This window comes from Limulus polyphemus, unplaced genomic scaffold, assembly GCF_000517525.1.
Source record: "Limulus polyphemus unplaced genomic scaffold, Limulus_polyphemus-2.1.2 Scaffold4133, whole genome shotgun sequence".
Taxonomy (NCBI): domain Eukaryota; kingdom Metazoa; phylum Arthropoda; class Merostomata; order Xiphosura; family Limulidae; genus Limulus; species Limulus polyphemus.
The window spans coordinates 58,478-75,410 of NW_013669743.1; the positions used below are offsets into that span (position 1 = coordinate 58,478).

Sequence of the window (16,933 nt, forward strand, 5' to 3'; positions counted from 1 at the left end):
TGATACAGATTGGTTCACAGAAACTACTACAACAAGTTTACAGGAAAACGTGTTCGAGTTAAAAATATATTACGTGTATTATTTCGATCACGGGTTCCCAAACTGGAGGTGGTAGTGGTGGGGGCTCACTCAGGATGCAGAATGTTCTGGAAGGCCTTGTGCTGACAGAGTTTGAAAACCACCGATTTAGATTATTTGTGATTTAAAAGTTCACTTTTCCACATTGTAACTATGACAATGAAGGCAAAACAGTAAAAAACAAGTCACTTGCTTATAAAAGACCACATTAGTAAAATAGATTTCCATGTGATACTGGTGTAAGAAATAGTGAATCATTTACTAAAACAGAAGTACTATGGTAACAACTATAAACATATCTAATCAATCGTTGTGGAATTTACATATTCCATCATCTTAATAAACATGTTACTGTGGTGCTTCTCGTTTTAGTTACTTTGGTTACAACCAGTATTATGATGCAGCCACAGATTCAAACAACTGGAAGTTATCAAAATTTACACAAAAAATATTTTATTATAGAATATTCTAATGTATTGAAACATAACTAAAAAACAAGTAAAATAAATGCATTTGCTTAGAATTTTTGGTGCAAACTAGTTTGAATTAGAAAATGTATAATACGAGTATTCAAATCATTAGCTAATTTTTTTCAAATGTTCATTGGTTCCATATTTAGAAAACTACAGTGTTTAATAATGGATCCCTTGCACATTTGTATCAAAACAACAAAAGGTTATTCAAAGTGATTGGATAATGACATCATGTAAAAACAACAGAATACAGAACAACAAAGAAGAAATTCTTGTATGGATCAAATTATTTCTCCAGATATATTTTAATTACTAATCCTAAAACACTTTTAATTACTGTTAAAAATCGATATGAATAAACCATTGATACATCATATATTTTTATGTATTTATATGAATTTCGTGGGAACTCAACGAAATCACTAAACTGTTTTTCTTTAATAGCATTTCATCTGTTGTGATAACCATAAGATAAGAGTGACAGTGAAAAGGAACACATGTATAGGAAAGGTTTTACGATGTTATAAAGTTCCACACATTGGGTAAGCTACTCAGAGCTGTAACTGAATTTGGCACTAACTCGTATCTACTTGTATGCAATCAATTTAAAATCTGACAATTCATTAGAGAAATTTAGTTTGAGTTTGATCTTCTTTATAAACTTTTGTTTTAAAAACTTACTAGTTTCATTCAGCAAACATTAAAGACAACTTCAAGGACAAGCTGTTCAGAAAATGTTTTGATATCCAAAATGCTTTTGACAAGGTCTAGGATTTATGTTTATGGCATCTTAAAATTAAGACACCAAAACATTGTTCCTCAAATTTCCATGAAACAAGGCATTTTATTCAATGAAATGTTTTCACACTAAAATTGAAGAATCTTCATTTAGTTAAGTTTGGTTAAATTCTCAACTTTGGAATTTTGCATGCATATAAGGGTATATTTTATATATATTAATATGTTAACAAAAGACTTCTCTGGTTTCAGAGTTAAGAAACGTTTCTCTTAATTGAGATTTCTTTTCAGACATAAAACTTTCCTTCCCATAACTGCAGAATGTCCATCACAATCGAGATACTAGTCATTGTGATTCTACAATATTGCCAATAACAGCAATAGCTTCTATTTCAACTTTAGCACCCTGTAAGATAAATAAATTAATATTAATAAAAAGGAAAAGATATGTTGCCAAGATATATTAAAACATACCCAAATTGGCTAACTTGAACATGTCGTTCTTAATTCACATCAGATATATATATGTTAAAATATAAACTGTTAATAAATTCAGGAAGAACATACTTTGTGCTTAAAGGTTGAGATACAACATTGCAGAGGTTAAAGAAAATACATTTAAACTAGATTTGCTACTTAATTACATTTCATGATCTTTTCTTACAAAAGAGCTAAAGAAGCTACACAGTATTACAGTTAAATGAAACAATTAAGCATAATGGTAACATTAAGCTCAAATTATCACCAGTTTACTCCAGCAGGCCAATGGTAGAGAAAGCCACCCAAAAAATGTAGCAACAAGATATACCTACAGTTAAGGCATTATTTTGGCCTACAAAAAAAATAGTCAAACTGAACAGTGTCATCATTACAAAGGACACAGTACAATGTTAAAGAGACACCACAAGTAAGAATGTCTAAAATGGTGCCATTGCAGACATTCATAGAAATTGTACGGAAGTAATATGTGGGCAGTTGTGACTTTTCGTATTGCTCAGACACTGGTGAGGAAAATGTGTAAGAAAACTACAGTCAATGTGGAGGCCTTATGAAGATAACTTCTTCCCTCCAGTTACTGCACAAACTACACATCCAACCAGTGCTGAATTTTCTTTCCAAAGTCTGTTATGCCATTGTTCATCCCAAATTACTTGCCAACTGGCATGATGCTTTGATGGATCAATAATCCATATAAAAACTAGGCAAGGCACTGACATCAACGGTGAAAATAATCCACATAAAAACTAGGCAAGGTGCTGACACCAACAATGGAAATAATCCACATAAAAACTCGGCAAGGCACTGACATCAACAGTGGAAATAATCCACATAAAAACTAGGCAAGGGACTGACATGAACAGTGGAAATAATCCACATAAAACCTAGGCAAGGCACTGACATCAACAGCGGAAATAATCCACATAAAAACTAGACATCAACAGTTGAGACTGATTTGACTGCAGTCTCAGTGAACTCGTTCTTGGATTCCAATATATTCATGAATCCAGAACTGAATAGAGATAGATGGGATAGTCATTTTTGAATATCCAAAGAACTGGAAGATAAATCACATTAAGAAATTCCAGGAACTTGAAAGAGCTATGTGATTTGGTATAGACAGAACAATTAGTGTACTGTGTAGCTTGAATATAATCCAGAGCACGAAAGATTACTTATAAGACAGCAATGGTCACAATCTATAGAAGTGATTCTATAAGGAACTACAGAGCTGCACCAAACAAAGGTGGAGAAGAACAGAAGAATGGTGTTCACAAAGTAGAAATCAATATTTCCAGTAAGTATTAACCAACTTCAAGTGACTAAAACAAATATGGTAAAGTGCCATTGTGGGATTGGCTAATCATCAAATTCAGCAATGTTATCTAATGTCAGACCCATACAAGTCAATTTTCATGGCCCCAAAGGCCAAATGTTCGGACCATCTATTTGCAAAAATGGCATGCCACCAAAATATGAAAACACAGTGCCAAGTGGGATGCTGTGGTAGTTTGCCCCTGAAGAAGAAAGGTTCACCTTTCAAAAGAGCTCGGGTTTTAGGGTTTTTATTCATTTCTGTATATTAGAAACATATTTTATAAGATTGAAATGGGATAAGACATACTTCCCATTCAACCCTTGAAACTTGACCTTGAATTTGATGGTAGAAAAGGTGCTGGATGTGAATTTAATCCAAGATCCTTTTTAGCTTCAAATTCTAATCTGTCGGGCATAGGTGGCACTGACTGTGGCTTATCTCCCTCAGAATGATTAGAAAATTATCACTGCCTTGTGGATCATTGTTCACTTTCCAAGAAAAAGATGGAAGAAGAGAGGATTTAAGCCATGAAAGTAAGTATTTCTCCAGTATTGAAGAAAAAAAGAGAGAGAGAGTTTGTGCTCTCAGTGCAAATGTTCCACAGATTGACTCCCTCCAATCAAGATTGGATTGTGTCCATTTAAGTCTCCCATGAAGGTAAAGGTGGATTATATATGCTCAATAAGGTCATCAAGGTCCGTTTAACCAAAGACCTCTCCTGACGAAACGTGTAAAAAATATACTATGAAAGTACATCCAACAGAGACATGGAAGGCAGTGGCCTCCAAAGGTAAAAGTAATATGGTCATGGAAGGAGTATACTCATCAACCATAAATGTTATTTCCCCATGAATCTGTCCATCACACAACCTGTTTATCCTGTATAATGAATACTACCAAATGATGATATTATCAGATGTTTTCAAAAACATCTCCATGACTTAGTACCTACTTCCCAAACTTTTCTCATTACAAACTTCAAGTTATTTTTTCTTTAGTATGGCCCAGATTTCTAAGACAGCTAGAAGTACAAGTTAAATATTAATACACCAAAAATGGTTACATTAGCATGTAGAAGCTGGCAAAGAGGGGAAATTTCTATAAAATTTTATGCCAAGTGTTCAATAAACCACCATGGCAAATTACGCGCATTGTTCAGTACTCTAGATAAAGTAAAAAAAATAAATGCCACAAATGGCACGGTAGCTTTTGTTAGATGTAATTACAGAAGCTAAAATTAGGTGTTATTGTTGTCATTGCATTCTTAGTGCAAAGCTACACAATGGACTATCTGTAAACTTACTGCTGACCCACCTGGGCACAATACTAGGTATACCAGGAAAACTATACCATAATAAGTTACTATTTCAAATTAGTTTTTTACTTTTATCCATTGACTGTAAGTTGGGTTATTATAACTTAGTTCTAGTCAAAAGCAAGTCTTCAGCTGGTTTTGGTACTAATATTATTGACTAAAAAGAGCTTTCACTGTGGGAAATTAAAATGATTTGTAGTAAATGTTTTATGTATTTTTTGTTATTTAAAAATTCCAAAAGATTCATGTAAAAAAAAATCTAATGGTGAATAAACAACTTGTACAATTTAATTTTTTAATTCACTAGAAGCAAATTCAGTGTTTTCATAATATATGGCATGCTTTGTATACTTCAATATTTCCCAACTATTTTACTACACTAAGAAGCTTACAGACCATCAGGAGTGTATAGGCTTAGACTACAGTTTTTGACCTACACATGTGAAGTACACAGAAAGAAGACAGTTATACATGGTTAAGGGATGTTGGATTAGATAGCTAAAGGTCAGCAAAGGTGTTGCATCCTAATTTAGCTTCTTTAAGAAACTTTGAAGCGGAAGTTTGGAGGCTCACTTCTTTTACAATGAAATAAGAAACAAAGAACAATTTATCCAATTTCGAACAGTTATAAGAAATCAAAATTTTCACATGACTATTTCCAATGGATGGTTCTGTGGACCAGCTGATGGAAACTACTGGTCCATGTCTTTCTTGAAGACATAAAGTTCATCTTTATGTAAGAAAAACATGGATTTAGCTTCCAGACAATATACTCATCACTTTTTTTAGTTGCAGCATAGTGGCTCACACAACAGCTCCAAGTTTTTTATTTTTATTTTAAGTACAAACTTTTAGCTCATAGCTCCATCATCTCTTGACCAATCTGGGATCTTATTACAGTTTTGGACTGAGGAGGTCAAACTCTTTTGACTGATGTATTTGACCACATCCAAGGTCTCATAGGTTAATTTACTCTAAACCTGTTTGAAAGAATTTCAATTTGAGAGTAGTCTGGTACAAATCCTGATGAGTAATAAAATTGAATCAGGTATATGCGCACCCTACACTTTGTATTGTTGGTGCACAAAAATATAAAAAGGAAAAAAAAAGGTCTCGTAGATTAATTTAGTATAATCCTGCCTAAAAGAATTTCATGTTCCATGACTATTGAGAATTCCCTGTTGTTTTAAATAATAAAACTTAAACTGAAGTGAAAATTAAATGGACTTAACAATATACTTTATAAAAATATTCTAAAGAGTCAAGAATATAAAAAGTACATGTAATTAAATCTTTATCTAATGAGTATTATATTTTATAGGCATTTTAAAAATACATCTTGAAAAACCCAAAATAATAGAAATTCAAACCATTACATATTAAATGATTTTTTATATCAGTTATATATAAATATTCCTTCACAAATAATAGCTTGTTATTCTTTCTGTACTTTCTGACATGGAGACCAAGAAGCCAATAGTTACAAAAACTTCCCGTTTATTTTCACTCTCAATTGTTTTATATTATTAATCCATTCACTATGGCTGGGACGTATGCACTGGGAAATATACGACCTAGCTGCGGTCAAAGAGTTAATGGTTCAGTTTGGCTTGTGCCTTAGTGAATTGCTATTCACAACACAAAAATCACCTTTGTTACTAAGAATTAGATGATTTAGCCAAACATACCATCATTAAGCACCATGTTGTTTGGTTTAAAGCAACTATGAAAAAGAATTATTAAAATCAGATTATGAAAGAAATTGCTTGGTTCTGGTCTTTAAAAGTTAAAAACACAAATTGTAATAGACATAACAATGATTTGTGACATTAAAAGTACATTTTTTCATTGTAACAAAAAGTATTAACTTAGAAAGTTCAAATGTGCACAGTTTACTTACAGCAGGCAAACAAGCAACTTGATATGCAGCACGAGCTGGACAATTGGTAGTAAAAACTGAAAAAGGTTACAGATAATAATATAAAGTGATACAGATACAAACACACATTTCATAAAATACTCAATTCACTTTCAGAAGGAAACTAAACAAAAATAGGAGTTGCAAACCGTTGCTTATATGAAAAGAGAAGTTTTCATTTGTGGAAAAAGAACAAGTTATATAAAGGTAATATCTAAATAAATGTTTAGTGTACGTTTATACACACATTGTTTTAAACATTCATATAGCATATTAACTTGCATACTAATGTAAACATAAAGAGAAGTAAACTTAATATGAAGAAGCCATTGCTTATAAATCTCCTGTCTTACACACTATTTAAACAAATTAATAAAGGAATATACTGTTTAAAATCTTAAAATCAACACAAAAAATTTAAATAGAGTTATCTTTCTAAGCTGAAATTTCATAAGCAATAATTTAGGTTTAGATTCAATTAAGAAAATACTTACATTCTTTATAAACTTCATTTACAGTAGGATAATCATTCATATCAGCCAACAACACTGTAGTCTTGACAACTGAATGAAAGATAGTCTATTCAGTACTGTCTTTTCTGGTCAGAATTACATTAGGTATCTTACTTTCCCAAGTCACTATGAAGATTAGTACCCCTACTTTTCAAAATAATTCTGAAAATTTTTTAAATTCTGAGTAGTTAAAAGCGTGTACAGCATTACCAAGATACTTTGTATATAAACTTAACCCTCCACAAGTTTTCACCAATCCATAAGTATATCAAGTAAATATTTTAGCAGCTAGGTTATAGTATCATAAATGAAGTGTAATAGACTATATGTAAAATTTAATTGATCCATAAATTATTTGTATCTTTAGTAGTGGTAAAAACTGTCTTTTATAGCTTGATGTGCAAAATTGAAAGATTAACCATAAACTAAATATCACATTTGCAAGTGTACAACTTCCGAGATGAATTCTGCAAAAACAAAGTATAGTCTATCAAATGATGAAAAAATGAAAGGTATTCTTGTAAATTTTCAACTATTGAAATAAAGGAAACCAAATTAGAAACATATTAAACAAAACTGTATTGTGGATTTTCATATACACGTAAAGTACATTCAATGTAGCAAAAAATATTGTGTGTTTTTAACCAATAACGGTCTAAAAATTAAGTACATTTCAGTTTTGTATTAGAAAATAAATTCCTGCATTTAAATAGGATTTGCAAAGTCCAGTTACTTCTGATATGAAATAGCAAAACAAATATTGAAAATATCCAAAATTAAGTTCAACAAGAAAAATAAATTTTACTCTCATTAATATAAAAATTTACCCATAAGAAAAAAGTAAACAAAACATATGCAAATTAGCTATTCAAGCATGCATATACACATTCAACAGTGGAAATTAAAAATTATGAACAGAAATTTCATGTCTAAATAAACGTCTTGTGATGCAAATTCTGTAAGCAAACATTCAAGGAATTTAACTAAATATAGAGATCAAGTGATAAATACACCACAATTTTGCCTTTTTACAATGGAAGATTTTATTCTACACAAATGATGTGTAACCCCTTAGAAACTGCAGCTCCTAGGATTACAACAGTAGTGGTAGCAACTTGTTATTTAGCCAAGCTAAAAATCTGCAGTCAAATTAGTATCTTTATTGCAATAGTACTTCTTTAAATACAGGGTTTCTAGAGTAATACAAAGAAATTCTACTGGAAGACACTGAAATCTGCAAGTCCACCTGTCTTAGCCTCACCTTAGATAAGTTTTTATTAAGTACAGCCTGTATTTGATACAGAGTTAAATTAATGCTGTAACTTGTGTACATATTTTGCTTTGGTTTAGTTTGGGCTAAACTTTACTAAATACTCTCAACAAGTAAAATTTTAATGTTATTCCAAAACTTAATGTTACACCTTTTTAAAACTTTGATAAGATTTTAATATGTTGTTGTACAAAATGTCTACTAAAGTATATTTACATCCACCTTTTGATTACATCTGTAGAAATGAAGTGCACATGCATGCTTATTTACACAGTAAAGTGCACGTGCATTTTCAGGACAGACAAACTGAGTATTATAATAGACCGAAACATTACTAGGTTATGTAATGATGTTAAAGTTAATTTCCCTGGAATACATCAGTTCCATCTAGTGGCAAATCTGTTATTACTTTTTTTTATTTTTTATTATTATTACAAGTTTCAGTGTTAGGTTAAAGAAGGAGCTATACACCTGTTCTTAGAATGTGATGACCATGTCCAACTTATAGTTACTGGCAATAAAACAAGTGTTCATAAAGATGTCAAATTCTATGAAGTTTTTTTTAACTACTCTGGAGATTAGTGTAAAATTTGAACTCACCATTGTTATATGTAGCTCCAGCAGCTTCAAGAATTTTTCCCATATTCTGAAGAAGCTTCAAAATAAATACAAAATGTTTGCACTGTTAGTTGTAAGGAAACAGTTAAACAAGTTTTTGATTTTTCATTGATAACTTGAAATGTTATTTAAAAAATTGAAGTTAGAAAGCTACTTCCTTTCAACAGTAATTTTCTACTCTATGATAAAACCTAAAGATTGACTGAAATTTTTTCAAAGAAAATATATTTTCAACACTGAAACTAACCAAGTCTTAAAAATAGAAGTCATAATGATCTTGTTTCAATGCATTTGTAAAAGCATAATATGCATGCTAAATATGAATGTCATGAAAAAATTTCTCAGCTATAAAAAGATGGTCAAAAGTTTAAAAATATTCATACTGACAATCAAAGTTGTATTTTCTGTATCTTTTAAAAACAAAATTTTCAACTAACAATTTCTCAAATTTTAGGATTATTCTTAAATTATAATAAAATTAAATGCATCAAAACCATTCTTGCAAATTTTAAATGACAAAAATGCCTACAAAAAAATAATTATCTTTAATTCTGTTACAACAGCGGAAGATTCTCGAAGGATCATGAATTGTCCTGGCAACTCTAGTCTGTTCCAGGTGCCCTCTTTTTTTAGTATGCAAGCCTGGCAAATAAAACGAGGATAGAACTGCATAGATAGATAGATATAGAGAGAGATAACTGAGTCAAGCAAAAAGTAGACGCTGTAAGTAAAGTGTGTGAATCACTGTGATTTATAGCCTGTGTTTATAAAAGCAGTTAAGTTTAAAGTGACTGTGGAAACTCTGTGTATTACAAAGTTGTATCAAGAAAGAATAAACTAGTTTTAATTAAGAAAGAACTTTTATCACTGAAGTTCCTCGGAGAGAATTTATACCAGAAATTAACAAACGACCAGATACGTAACAATACGATACATGTTACACTAACAAGTAATACACATGTTGCTTGAAAAACTCCAGCAGATTTTGTACAATAACACTTGTATGTGTGTACGTTACTGTTTTAAAACTCATTATATGAGATTTCAAAAGTGACTGTACATGTACTTCATATTAATGCACCTGTTTTCCAGACCATTGGTGAGCACATTTAGAATCATGGGTGTGTCAAAGTTCAAAAGATGTGACAACAGGGAAATACTATTGGAGGGGGGGGGGTGTTTTGCATATAGTTAAGCAACTTTATTGAAGAAATAATACATGTAGGTTGTATGTTTATTATATTTTTAAACATATGAAAACTATTATAAATTCATTCTATGATGTATCAAAATTAGAGGTTTCACTGCATACCTACCCTCCCAAAAAGTTAAAATTTAAATCTACTCTTTATTTTACAAGAAGTCATTGATTCCAGTTTCCTGTTTAAGTTCTTTAATTATCATAATTATGTTTAATATAGATGAAAACCAACTCAAATGCATGGCAAAAAAAAAGATCTTAGCATAAATATGGATAGGTCACTAAAGCAATTGAAGCACTGCAATGTTTCTAGCAGTGAAGTTAAAAAAGTTTTAGGATTTATTTATAAACATGCAGATTAAAAGTCAAAAGGTGTCATTATCTCTACAGAAACAACTAGTTTGGCCTCACTTGGAATAACGTGTACAGTTTTGATCAAATGATCTAAGAAAGGATGTGGACTTACTGGAAATAGATCAGAGGAGGGCTACTAGGATGGTTCCCAACAGTGGAAGGGTAATGCTAACTTCTAATATAGAAATGGTTGAGAGGATGGAAATTAGGGAACATCTGGGTGCAAGTGATCATTGCTCCATTAGGTTTGATGTTTTGCTGCATATGGAGATCAGGAACAATGATATTTTAGTTACAAATTTCAAAAAAGTAAATTTTGAAAAGATGCAGCAAGAATTATCTATTGTGAATTGGGCAGCTGAATTATTTGGAGACATTGATCAAACGTGGAAAAATTTTAAAGATAAACATATTCCTTATAAAAAGAAAAGGATAGCTGCAAGTAACAAACCAGGTTGGCTCACAAAGTATATAAGGAATAAAATTATAAAAAAGCATCACCACAAATTTAAGAAATTTAAATTGACTGGTATGACAGGAGGCTTAGAAGATTACAGAATATCAAGAAAGTTGGTCAAACAGGAAATTAGGACATCAAAAAAAATGTATATAAAAAAAAAAGGACTGCCCAAAAATTGAAAAAGTAAGAATTTCTTTAAATTCATAAGGGTAAACAAAATATTAGGGGTAGGACCTATGAGGGATGATAAAGGATGGCTTGTATATGATGATTATGAGATGGCTGGGTTACTAAATTTGCTTTTTTCTTCAGTTTTTACTGATGAAGATTTAACCAATATTTCTCATCTTGAACAGTTGATGATCACATTAATTCTGAGCTTGTTAAGAAAAAATTAGGAAGTTTAAAGAAAGATAAAGCTCCTGGGCCAGATATTTCCCCAAAGGTTTTGAAGGAGGTTAAGGATTGGATATATGAGCCACTTGCTCCAATTTTTGCAAGTTCTTGAATAGTAGGCAGGTGCCAGAGGACTTGAAGTTGGCTAATGTTATTCTTCTTTTCAAGGGAGGTGATAAAAATTGTTCCAGTAATTATAGGCATATTAGTCTTACATCAGTTGTGGGAAAAGTTTTGGAAGTCTTGATAAAAGATGTTTTTGAAGTCATTTAACAAAGTTTAGAATTTTATTGGATAGTCAACATGGTTTCACTTAGGGAAAATCTTGCTTTACAAATCTTTTGACACTATTTGAAATGGTTACTGCTTATGTAGATGAGGGCAAGGGTGTAGATTTGGTGTAACTGGACTTTTAGAGAGCATTTGACATAAAAGGCTTGTAAAACAAATTATCTCTATAGGTGTGGGGGTAAGTTAGCAAATTGGATAGAAGAGTGGTTGGATGGAAGAAAGAAGAGGGTTTCATTGCAGAGTTCAGTCAAACTGGATTAATGTCACAATTGGGGTAACTCAGGGCTCAGTCTAAGGACCTTTGCTCTTTTTGATTTACATCAATGACATAGATGAAGGAATGGTTAATAAATTACATAAATTTGCTGTTGTTATTTAGGTCTTGGGTGTTGCTAGCTGTGAAAAAGACTCTGCTGCTTTACAAAATGATTTAAATCATTTAGTGAGTCGGGTGAATAAATGGTAGATGGGTTTTAATTATAATGAATGCAAGATAACATACTTGGGTTATCATAATTTGAATTATATGTATAATTTGGATGGGAATAACCCTAACAGTGTTAAAAAAGAAAGAGATCTTGTTGTAGTGGTTGATCAGTTTCTTAATCAATCCATGCAGTGTGCTGTTCCTAGTGGTAGGGTAAATAGGATTTTAGGTTGTATGTATGTGTGTATATATATATATAGAAATATTGAATACAAGTCTAAAGAGGTTTTAATTTTATACTACAAGTCATTGGTTAGGCCACATTTGGAGTATTATGTTCAGTCATGGTTTCCTTACCTTAGGAAGGACATGCAATCGTTGGAAAGGGTTCAAAGGATGGCTACTACAATGGTGCTTGGGATGGAGGGGTTGTCATACGAGGAGAGGTTAAGACCACTGAAACGGTTTTCTCTTGAGAAAAGAAGTGTCAGAAGGGATCTGATTGATGTGTTCAAGATTGTTAAGGGAAATGATAGTGTTGATGCATAATGTTTTTCATACTTAAATGGTGAGAATGGTAGGACTAGAGAAGAGGACATAAATGTAAATTTTGGCAGGGTAAGAGTCATCTTCAGCTAAGACAGTTTTATTTTTCTGACAAAGTGGTTGGCCTCTGGAATGGGTTGCCTTCCAATGTTGTGGAGTCAGTAAGTTTAAGAGAAAGCTTGATAAATATGTGAATGATAAAGGCTTGGCATTGAGTGTTTTCTTTTATATGTTTTACTTAATAGTTTTAGTTTAGAGGACTGGACAGCCTAGATAGACCAACAGGTCCCTTGTTGTCCCTAAACATTATGTTATGTTTCAGAGGCAGGTTGAAATCTCTACCTTATGTTCTTTTGAGAAAATTAAGAGGTTATCTTATTGGATCAATAGGAAAAAGGTTTCTAATATTTTTGTGCTATATTCTGAAAATAATGGGACAAGAGGACACAAGCTTAACATTTAGAGAAGACATGCTATATGCCAGTTAATAGCTTTATTTTTGTGAAATGGTGGTTGATTTATGGAATGAGTTGCTATCAGCAGCACTACTGACCAACACTTTACAGGAGTTTCAAAAGAATATGTACAATTTCCTGCAAAGTGAAAGATAATCTTAATCTTTTTATTTTTTGCAAGCATAAGTATACATAGACAGCCTTGAAGGACCAAATGAACTCTTACTATTTATTCACTTTGTTATGTGAAGAAGCACCAACCTAGACTACTGATGACTACAACTTGTAAGTCAATTACCCTGTTAGGGTGTGTGTGTGTGTGTGTGTGTGTGTGTGTGTGTCTATATATATATACATAAAAAGCTTTTCCAAAATATAAGAGGCCATTATTCTTAAATAAGATTAAAGATCATTTCTTACCAAGAGATCATAGCCTCTCTCTCTCCATAAGACAAACATTCCATCATTGGAATCATTCTAGCAGTTCTCCTATGAGCCCTTTCCAATAAGTCAATATTCGTTTTTTGATAAGGCTGCCAAAACTGTACATAGTATATATAACAAGTGAGACCTTACTAGTAACATAACATATGGACAATGAGGGATAATTTGATTCTTTGAGGCTGTTCCTGCAATCCATCCTTGAGACAGAAGTAAAAAAAAATGTGAACCCAAATTATTGAAATTATCAATTTTAGTTCAAACTCTTGTAAAATGATGGTATCCACTATTACCAATGGCAATTTATTCCATAAGCCAACCACTATTAGAAAAATAAAACTAGTTTAACTGGAGTCTAATCTGTCTTTTCCAGATCTTAAACTTTTGTCTTCTCATTCTATTCTTCAAAATATAGCATAAAGAAAGAAAAGGTCTTTATACTATTGATTCCCCAGATGATCTCACAAGTTTCAACAAGTCATCTTTTATCCTTTTCTCATGAGAAGATAAGTTTATAGATTTTAACCTACTTCCATAAGATAACTTTTATTTCTAGAATCATCATAGTGCACAGATAATTCCCTTAACTGATACGTAATTCTGTCATAGATATATAAACATGATGTTATACTACCTGCTTAGTCTGAGGAACAGTGCCCCCCTCTACCAATTTCATGGTTGCTGGGTCAAATCCAATCTGGCCAGAGATGTAAAGTGTGTTATCTACTTGAACAGCCTGACTATAATGACAACAATAGACAAAAAATAAAATATTTGCAAGAAACAACTGGATATCACAAAACCAAATGGATCAAGAAAGTAATGGAACAATTGAACACCCACTGTTAACAATAAAAGTAATAATAATAACAAAACTTTTGGCCTGCAATGTTTTTTAAACAAAACTTCAAAATATTCAAGGTATCACATACTACTTAACAAGATAAACTCAAAAAGTAATTACATCTAATATTAGACCTTTTTTCCAAATTTGTTACAATGATATCTTTTACATTATATTTAAAATCTATGACAATATTAGAATCAGTTCTCATTGGTATATCCAAGGAATTATTTACAAAATTACAGATTATTGTACACAATATCTTATGGATTATATGGGATAGAAACAACAAATTTAAGTATTATTATAATTTGAAATAAGTAAAACAAAGGAGTCTTCAAAATTCAAAACTTGTACTAGTTAGAATAAATTTTCAACAATAATACAAAATCTTTAAAACAATAATTCATTCAAATTTTGCTAATTAATCTTCTTTAATAAAGAAATTAAATATTTTAAGGAATGTCTACCATTGTAAAACTTGGTATTGTATGTTACTATACTGTTAACTAACTGAACATAATTATATGCAGTTCCCCTCTCACAATTCATACAAAATCTGCCCCATAAAAATACTGTGACTAGTAGAATGTACTCATTACTCTATGCACTGTACTGCTATAATTGTAATACACTATCAAATATTATTCCAGACTATAAGCATATTGCAAAAAATGGCACTCAGGTAATGGCATACAAGTATACACATATATACAAGTAATATAATTTGTTTCATTTCATTTTCCACTATTTTTAGCCCCAGTAGTACTCTTTCTAACTGCCTAAAAGTCATTGTTAGTTGATGTATTCAACCATCTTCCATCACTATTCCCTCAACCAAACACTTCTCTCCATGACATGAAATTTCAGGGGCATCAGATTCAAAGGGCCACTAATCCATTTTGGTTATCCCATACATTTCCAACACTTGCCTGTCTATGTCCAGCAAAAACATGTTGAGATTTCAATGCACCCCCATACAATAACTTCTCCAAATTTAGAATATCTGAAACCTCAACATCTATTTTCAAACAGGGTGGAAAGAAGCTGAATAGTGTTTCACACAAGATCTAACTATCACTTTATTGTTATTTTTGTACTTTTGAGGCATAGAAACACTTATTTCTATAATTACTAAAATATCTAAATTACAAAGTTAGGCACAACAAACAACTGTTTATCATGATTCCGAGTTTTGTATTTTTGTAGCTTACAAAAACAATTAAAAATGTATATTGGAAGTTCTACAACACTTGAATTCGATAACTATAAAGTATAATACAACAAGAATATGTCATACTGATAGTAATGGTATAAATATTAGTTAATACATTATTGTCATTAGTTACCAATATAAATAATCTTGTTAAAATCAGCATTATTTTGTTCAATTGCTGTTTTCTACAACTTTGAACAGAGATGTTTAACAAAAAGTAAAAGCTTGGAATGGTCTATTCTTTCATTGGAGGTGTGTCTGTAGGCCAGATTAGTTTCGAAGAATTCCACTCCTCATCAATGGCTCTTAACACTATCACCGAATGAAACTTAACAACAACATATGCGTTATTTCATTCCGATCCCAGGGGGATGGGGTGGTTACGCCCTCTTGTTAGCCAAACGACAAAAAAAGAAAGATTGTAAAAATGAATAGCAGAAGGGTAAGCGAATGAAACTTCAGACCAAAACAAGCCAGGCAGCTGATACATAATTGAACAGAGTTGTTTGTTTAACAACAAGTAAAAGCTTGGAATGGTCTATTCTTTCATTGGGGGGGGGTCTGTGGGCCAGACTAGTTTTGGAACAACTCTGTTCAATTATGTATCATCTGCCTAATGTATCAAATTGTGGTAGAATGCTACAAGTTCTTCAAATACTTATAGAATGATAGGTTTCTTTTTGTGAGTGTAAAACACTTAAAATACACCATTTCTACAACTTTGATTTCGAATATTTCACTATAAATGCCTATATTATATTTATAGGATAACGTACAAGACTAACAAAAAAGACCCTTCAAGTTCAAATTAGTACTACTATCACTGGGCCAGAAGAAACCACAGTCGAACTTAAACTTTAAAGTTAAAAGTTCACCCTCCCCAACTACGAGCCCTAATACTTTAGATTGAACTTAATCTGTTGAAGTTTATTTTAGCTAAAGTCTTAAGACATAGAATGTCTTTAAGTTTAAAATTTAACAATGGGTAACAGCATAGAAAAAGAAAATTATTTCTGTCTTAAAAATTTAAACTTCAAACTTTATATACAGAAAAATAGTAAAAAATACCTGTAAGGTCCGATTGCTTTTGGTGCAAGAGAAGTATTTATGATTCTTCTTATTATACTTGCCATATTCCCGATTCTTTGATACTAACACCTAAATAACACCGTTTCCTCTTACTTTTAGAACCTAACAGTACGTTGTTGCCAAGGTAAGAGACTAAAAGTATGCAATATTTCGCTAATATTCTAAACGAGCAAGGTCAATAAAGCCCACGTGACTTTGATCTCTTCAGCTATTTGGTCATTCAATTACTTAGTTCTGAGTGATCGAATAAAGAAATACAAAAACTCTTAAACACAGCAACTTAGTTTTATTAGATGTAACAAATATGCATATCAATTAAAGGCAACAAAGTGTCACTCAAAAATACACAAAAGGAATAACATAATAATAAATTTAAAATTTAACTCAACATTATCTCTGAATTTTAGTGAGTGTAACGACTGGCAGCGCCATTACCGGTTCTAAATTATGTTATAACAAAAAAATATAGTTTCTA

At 31.6% G+C, this 16,933-nt stretch overlaps 1 protein-coding gene across 1 annotated transcript; it reads right to left on the reverse strand.

The window, feature by feature from the left end:
• Positions 1–996: 996 nt before the first annotated feature.
• On the reverse strand, positions 997–16,621 carry LOC106470642 (2-iminobutanoate/2-iminopropanoate deaminase-like). The gene is made up of 6 exons (XM_013931208.2): positions 16,438–16,621; positions 13,944–14,049; positions 8,721–8,775; positions 6,833–6,901; positions 6,321–6,376; positions 997–1,695 (listed from the first exon to the last, which is right to left on the reverse strand). Exons 1-6 carry the CDS (start codon positions 16,500–16,502, stop codon positions 1,636–1,638), a joined length of 411 nt encoding a protein of 136 aa, XP_013786662.1. The 5' UTR covers positions 16,503–16,621; the 3' UTR covers positions 997–1,635.
• Between the last annotated feature and the right edge of the window lie 312 nt (positions 16,622–16,933).

Excerpts from the sequence above, each read along its gene's own strand:
- LOC106470642 (XM_013931208.2), bottom strand. The coding sequence starts at position 16,502 with ATGGCAAGTATAATAAGAAGAATCATAAATACTTCTCTTGCACCAAAA. Across the intron at positions 14,050-16,437 it reads AAAGCAATCGGACCTTACAG|TCAGGCTGTTCAAGTAGATA; the intron begins GTATTTTTTACT and ends TTGTCATTATAG. Across the intron at positions 1,696-6,320 it reads AAGTTGCTTGTTTGCCTGCT|GGTGCTAAAGTTGAAATAGA; the intron begins GTAAGTAAACTG and ends TTTATCTTACAG.